We start from the raw sequence: 7062 nt of genomic DNA, 5'->3' as shown, positions 1-7062 counted from the left end.
ACTATATAGTTAAGTTAACCTACTTAAGTTACATTATTTTTGATAATATTTTTTTAAAATGATTATCTATATATAATGTTTAAATAGATTCTACATACGACATAAAATCAATCATTACTAAAAGACAGTCGATTAATATAAATTATCTTTCAACAAAGATAGCATGTTGTATTGTTGCTGTTATTACAAAAATGATGCCGTTGTTAATGAATTTGATGAACGACCTAAATAATTTTTTAATTATCACAATGAGATATCTGGAAGAATCTTCACTTAACAATACAAACTAAATGTACTTATGTACCTATACAATGTATTTTATATATAGAATAAGGTACCTAATAAATTAAAAATAGTAAACATACCTAAGGTTTTAATTGTTATGTGTAATATGTATATTATTACCATTTATGTAACGGTGTTAAAATTAATACAGATATGAGATAAGTCTTTTTTGGACTGTATCTATGTTTCCATTCACTATTAATCATTTTGCAGCACTAATGTATCCTACTTTCAATGATGGCAGAAACTCAATAACAGTGATTTGCCAAATATGACCACAGAACACTAACCTGTACATTATGACAGAAACCACTTTGCTATTAAAAGGTCGCATAAAAAATGGATTTATTTAATAGTCACCAAATCAAGTTTCAGAAACTATTAGCTTACTATATTGAGTACCTATTGACTATACTATATTGCGTTTCACAACAAATGTCCCTCGATACCAACGCCCCAGGTGGCGACTTTGTGTAATTATGTATATATTTATTATTATTATTATTATTATGAGCATTAATGTTATTTTGTTAAATTAATATTGAATTAGAGAAAAAATAAAAAAAGACGTATTTAATTTTAAATTTCCAGCCGTAATTAGATGCTAGTTTAGGAAACCATAAGCAAATTTCGCCACCTGGTGCATTAGTATCGAGGGACATTTGTTGTGAAACGCACAGGTGATCCATTTAACATAAGACACTCATTAAGAATGTCAAAAACTATTGACGTTTTTGAAAATATTAATTACACGATTTACCAACCTAATGTTGTAAAAAATACACTTTTAATTCCTTATTTCAAAGCAGAGCATTTATCAGACAAGATACTTTGATGTATAAAAATTGAATTTTTAAGTCATTAGTGATTTAAAAATTTAACTCAGATATATACATCTCTCAATCAGATATCAATTACTACAATTTAAATATTTATTTCTAAAATTATTAATATATGGAATTGAATTACTTAAAACCTTGTTTTAGCAGTTTCTATATCTACATAGTATATCTACATGGCATAACATAATATTTTTATACTTAGCATAGTACTTTATATTCTACTAATAATTTGAAAAATAATAATTTATAATTGAATATACATATTTCTAAAAAATTATTAATTTCCTTAATTATAATCTCTTAATTTACTTCATACTACCTTGCCTAAGGCGAATTTGTTTAATTAGATAGATATAGGAAAAATTAAAAAAAAATAAGTCACTAAATTGTATTAATTATTTTAATATGATCGTTTAAATTACACGAAAAGGAAACATTGATGTCAGTTTTCTTAAAAATCAGAATTATGCTTTTTTGGCTGCAGCTTTCTTCTTTCTGAATTCAGCAAATTTGGTCCTCAAAGCTGTCCTCTTTTCGCTTCTCTCGTTAGCCCTGGCAGCTTGATCTGCGGTGGACAAATTTCCTTTTAAAGCATATTTCTGGTTCCTTAAAAACTTCTGACAAACCTGTAAAAATATTTATGTTAGAGGAAATAATATAATTAAAAAAACATTTGAGAATGTTAAGAATATTTTAATTTTAATTTGTTACTTACACCACGACGTGATTCATGTCTGTATTTCTTTGGCCTATAAATACCATTACGATGATCCTTGCGATCTGTATAAAGAAACAAATAAAAATTAATAAATAATTGTTAGTCATTTAAAATAAAAATTTTACTTTGATTGTGATTGGTATGATTCTTTGACTTTGCCATTTTTCAAGTTTAAATGAATATAATTTCTGAAAGAAAATAATCATTTATAGTTTTATTCTGTATATAAGTTGAATAGGCAATGGCACAACTAGGGGGGGGGGGGCGTACGGGGATTAGTTAGAGGTATTTTAAATTAATAGTTTTATTAGGTGGGCTGTAGCACCACTGAATTTTTACCTCGGTTGCGCCTATGTGAATAGGTATTACTATTTGCTTTAGTTATTCCATAATAATTTACAATATTTGGTTTATATTATATAACTTATAGTGACAGCTACATATTTTATATACAGAGCCACAGAGGTCCAGATAATTCGTTCAGATATAAAAAAATAGAGCTACTTTGTAATATTGAGACTAAATTTTTTTTTGACAGTTTTACCTACTCTAACTGAACATGGTAACCACTGTGGTCCACATAATTTATTAGACAAAGTATAGTTATACACAATGTTCAGTTTTACTATAAAAAATTAATGAAAATACAACTGAAACTAAGTTTTATTTTTAATTTATAAAAAGATATTTTATCTAATAAGTACCTATATATTTTTTTTTATCAGATATCGGATTAATTATGAGTCCAAAAAGTTACTTAACGTGTTACTTGAAAAATATTTCAATGAAATTACTTAAATTTTTCATCCTAAATAGTTACTGTTACCTTCACACTACAAAAAAAAAAAAAAAAAACAGTTCACATGTGATGTATCGTATGTCTCTAGTATTTGTTGTCATTTGACAAGCAATGTTTGTAGAAATATACATAAGTTAGGAAGATACAATTAAAAAAATAATAAACATTTAACAAGTATAAACATATAACATACAACAGTTATTAATTTAGAATTTATCGAGTTAACTTTATAGCATATTTTGTCTTTAGTAGACACCTTTTTTCTCTTTAATAATAAATTGTATGTGGTTAGGTAAAGTGAAAATGATGGTGAAGTCAAAGTACGGCGGTCAGATTTAGTTTCAATAGAAAAATTCTATATACTTATATATTTGCAGTATACTCAATAAGTAGGTATACAAATTATACACATTTAATATTTATAGTATTATGATTATTTTATAATTTACAATAACAGAAACAGTAGCGTGTTATATTATAGAAATTAAGTATCAAAATGAATTTACATTAGGTATATTTTTATTACATGGAAAACATTCTAAAGAAATTACCTTACACGATACAAATTAAGTAACGTGTTACTTTCATTACGTTACTACCTAACATTGATGATATTCTTCATTATAACTCCATCATGACTGTATACTTGTATTTGTATACTACATAAGTTTCATTATTTTTCATTCTTATTTAAATCCATAAATTACAATTAATTTATTAATTAATTAAATTTTGGGCTTAAAAAAAAGTTGAGCAAGTAGGTACCAAGTAATAACCTATTTTGTTGAAAAGTATAAGGTAGTGTTTGGTTTCTTGGTTTTAAAATGCAAACATTTTTAATGTCATGTTTATGTATTCTTTAGATAAGTATTTATTTCTTTTTTTAGGATGCAATGATATTGAATTATTTAAGTGTATACAAAATGTGTAAAAAGTCTATAAGAAATAATTAAATTAAAAAAATGTATATATTTTAAACAATAAATAATTGTATCTAGTTTGAATCAAAATTAAAACAACTTAGTTTTTAAATAAATTTAGAATCAATTTTAAAAGAAAGGTTCCTAACCTAATATATCTGGACCATGTGACACGAGTAATTTGGAATGCGAAAGTAATACATTAATGCTGATTAGTTTCTGGATAATATTGATATATTTTATGTACAAGCAAATACTATTCAACTTAATAAAATAACAGTATACATAATATAATCAAAAAACAAAATAATATTTTAAAATTTACCTTAAACACGAAGAAAAGACTGTCAACACGACGACGTCGAAAACTAGAGAATATTGTACAATCACTTAATCCACTGTCACTCGTGTTTGCCGTTCTGTAATCGAACCTAAACAAAACACGACGCCATTTATATGAAAAAATTTGATAAGAGATCCTACAAATTGTAGATAATTATATGTCAAGGAGGATAGATACAGTTTTTCCTACCTAACTTGAAAATATTATAACATTTTAAAAATAATTTTAATACATTTAATTCTTCTAAAACTATTGTTAAAATTGAAAACAATTAGAAAGTATAGCCGTTATGCAAGTAAAAAAAACATTTACCCATTTTGGATGTAAAATTCAAAACCCCATTTTGAATTTCACACCATAGCCATTGCAACACTGTAATAAAACGTCATTTACTCATTTATTTTCTGATAAAAATTTTAGAAAAAAATCAATTTTATTTGTGTTTTGTTATTACGTCCGATTATTATTTGTGTCGACAGTTATAAATTATTATTTTTTTGCGGGCACACACGGAGAACAGTGATCCAACGAGTTGGTTGCATTTCTATTGCCGTCATTATTTTATTATATTCCAACCAATTGGTGTAATATCGTTTTAAGTTTATTGAAGGAGTTATACCAAATCGTTCAGGATGGCTACATTGCCTTCCCCAAATGAAGTGAGAGAAAAAATTAATAATAAATTGAATTAGAATAGTCCGTTTGAAAATGAGAAAATGGCTGTTTACCTAATCAATTTTAAAACTAAAATATTTTGATTTAAATTAAATTTTATTGTGATTATATAATGTGTTGTGTTATTAAATGGGGTGAATTGTTTACTACTTACTTGACTCCACCCTAAAATCAATTTATTAATAATATCTATTTGTATTTTATATCTTATGATTGTCAAACATCAAGGTTATATTTTGAACCATTTTTATTAACATTCAATGTTAAATATATTTTATGCTTAATTGTAGGTAGCTGGAAGTCACTACCCAATTTATGAAGCACTTTATAATATGGTGAGTAACTACTTTGATTTAAAATTAAATTTTCAAATCTTTTTTTCCTAAATAAATTAAAATAATAGAAGAGAATCAAATTGTTTTTCAAATTTTCTACTCATATAATTATAATACTAGAACAAACTTCCAAAGCTTAGCATTTTAAAATAAGTATTTATTTATAAAATTGAGTTTTAAAATAAATTTAAATTTTTATTCTTATGTCTAAGAAGTTTAAGTATAATACATTCTTGTGACGGTTTATCTATAGATATTTATACATCAAGAGTATTTAATGGTATTCTCCTTCCCAATAATCTATTTTTAATATTATTTATAAGTTATTTATAGGCATTATTTTTTGTTATAATGTATAGTCTGTTCAAAATGAGATCGGTACACAGCGGTGACCAGTTTTCGTCGGACGGCGGTCAGACATATGGTCATTGGTCAGACGCCGTCCCCACTACGGCGACGCGTCGAGCGCTGCCACGGAACAAAGCCACGCCTATGCGCAGTAGCTGCCGCCGTGTCCCGATCTCATTTTGAATAGACTATAGATATTGATATTTGACTTAATTGTATTTCATAATTATCTGTATATTAGATGATTCTAATTATATTTTTTGTTTTTAGGTGGATACTACAAATAAAGGAAATATTGGAGCAATGGATGCAGCAAATTTCCTTAAAAAGTCTGGTTTATCACAAATTATACTTAGTCAAGTGAGTTCATTGTTTTTATGTTTATTAGTTGGTATACATTTTTAAGAAAGAAAAGTACTTAAGTAGTAAGTACCACCTAAAGTAAAAAAAATATACCACATTTTTTTTTGCCTGTTTTGAAGATTTGGGATTTATCAGACCCAACTGCCAAAGGTTTCCTAACTAAACAAGGATTTTTTGTGCACTTAAACTGATAGCATTAGCACAAGCTGGACGAGAAATATCAATGACGAACATCACTCAACAAACCATACCACCTAACATGGTATAAGTCAAATTATTGACTGGCTGTATGAAAATAATTTTTCAAATATTTTCAATTATTTATATTATAGGGCGAAGCATCAAAACATATAGCAAGTAAAATCCTAACAGCAGGTTTAGTTACTACTGTTACTAATATGAATGACTGGTCAATGAAGCCTTCAGAAAGAATGAACTATGATAAAATGTTTGAATCATTGAGGCCAGTAAATGGAACAGTTGCTGGAGATAAAGTAAATAACATAACATAATATATTAACTGTAAATTTTTATTATTATCTCTTTTTAGGTTAAGGGATTGTTAATAGATTCCAAACTATCAGTAGACACTTTGGGAAAAATTTGGGACTTGGCTGATATGGATAAAGATGGAAAGTTAGATCAACATGAATTTGCTGTTGTATGTATATTAAAGTATTCACTATTAATCTAGCTTATCTGAATGAAAACAAAATTTATTTTTAGGCAATGCATTTAGTTTATAAAGCATTAGAAAAATATGCTATTCCTAGCGTTTTACCTACTGAGCTATTACCTCCAGCAAAAAGAAAAAGTTCCACTATGGCTAACTCACCTGTACCTGTTTTACCAGTGCTTACTTCTGGTGCTACTTCAAATCTAGTCAAACAACCACCAAAAGTAAGTTTTTGGATTAACCTAACAAGTAAAAACAAATTAATTTGACTAAAATATATTATTATACTTATACAAATTAAAATATATTTTATTTACATAGAAATCAAAAATATTTGTATATTGCATATCATATAATTTTGAATTGTGAACACTTAGTTTGGTAACAAGCAGTGGCGTACATTCAAATTTGCTCGGGGGAGGGGGGGGGGGGGGTTAAAAAAAATAACCAACACTAAAACCTTCTCTTTAAAACTACCCATTTTCCTAACAATCAAACACATTACACGTATAAATATTAATAGGCAAAATAACAAAACAAATACAAAGATTTACATAACTCATGGCAGTTAAATACTATTTAATATGCACATAGTATGTACAGAATATTATATATATTATATTATTAATTATTTATGATAAAAATTCTAGTATCCTTTTTTTATTGGATAGTTCAACCAGCACTTCATCAGGAGTAATTGAATTGTTTTTGTTGATTGAGAGCATAGCTAGACCATTAAGTCTTCCCTATTAAAATTA

At 26.7% G+C, this 7062-nt stretch overlaps 2 protein-coding genes across 2 annotated transcripts; one reads left to right on the top strand and one right to left on the bottom strand.

Moving 5' to 3' along the window:
• Window positions 1-1512: 1512 nt before the first annotated feature.
• On the bottom strand, window positions 1513-4047 carry LOC100169631 (60S ribosomal protein L29). Its single transcript, XM_001943721.5, has 4 exons — window positions 3890-4047; window positions 1971-2033; window positions 1843-1907; window positions 1513-1753 (listed from the first exon to the last, which is right to left on the bottom strand). The coding sequence occupies exons 2-4, from the start codon at window positions 2005-2007 to the stop codon at window positions 1592-1594; spliced, it is 264 nt and encodes an 87-aa protein (XP_001943756.1). The 5' UTR covers window positions 2008-2033; window positions 3890-4047; the 3' UTR covers window positions 1513-1591.
• A 288-nt stretch (window positions 4048-4335) lies between these two features.
• LOC100570209 (epidermal growth factor receptor substrate 15-like 1) lies at window positions 4336-6588 on the top strand. Its single transcript, XM_016803053.2, has 7 exons — window positions 4336-4566; window positions 4873-4917; window positions 5536-5625; window positions 5748-5890; window positions 5961-6122; window positions 6179-6289; window positions 6355-6588. Exons 4-7 carry the CDS (start codon window positions 5852-5854, stop codon window positions 6571-6573), a joined length of 531 nt encoding a protein of 176 aa, XP_016658542.1. The 5' UTR covers window positions 4336-4566; window positions 4873-4917; window positions 5536-5625; window positions 5748-5851; the 3' UTR covers window positions 6574-6588.
• The last annotated feature ends 474 nt before the right edge of the window (window positions 6589-7062 follow it).

This window comes from Acyrthosiphon pisum, chromosome A1 (genome assembly GCF_005508785.2).
Source record: "Acyrthosiphon pisum isolate AL4f chromosome A1, pea_aphid_22Mar2018_4r6ur, whole genome shotgun sequence".
In the NCBI taxonomy this organism is placed as follows: domain Eukaryota; kingdom Metazoa; phylum Arthropoda; class Insecta; order Hemiptera; family Aphididae; genus Acyrthosiphon; species Acyrthosiphon pisum.
This window is presented reverse-complemented; position numbering and strand designations above follow the sequence as displayed.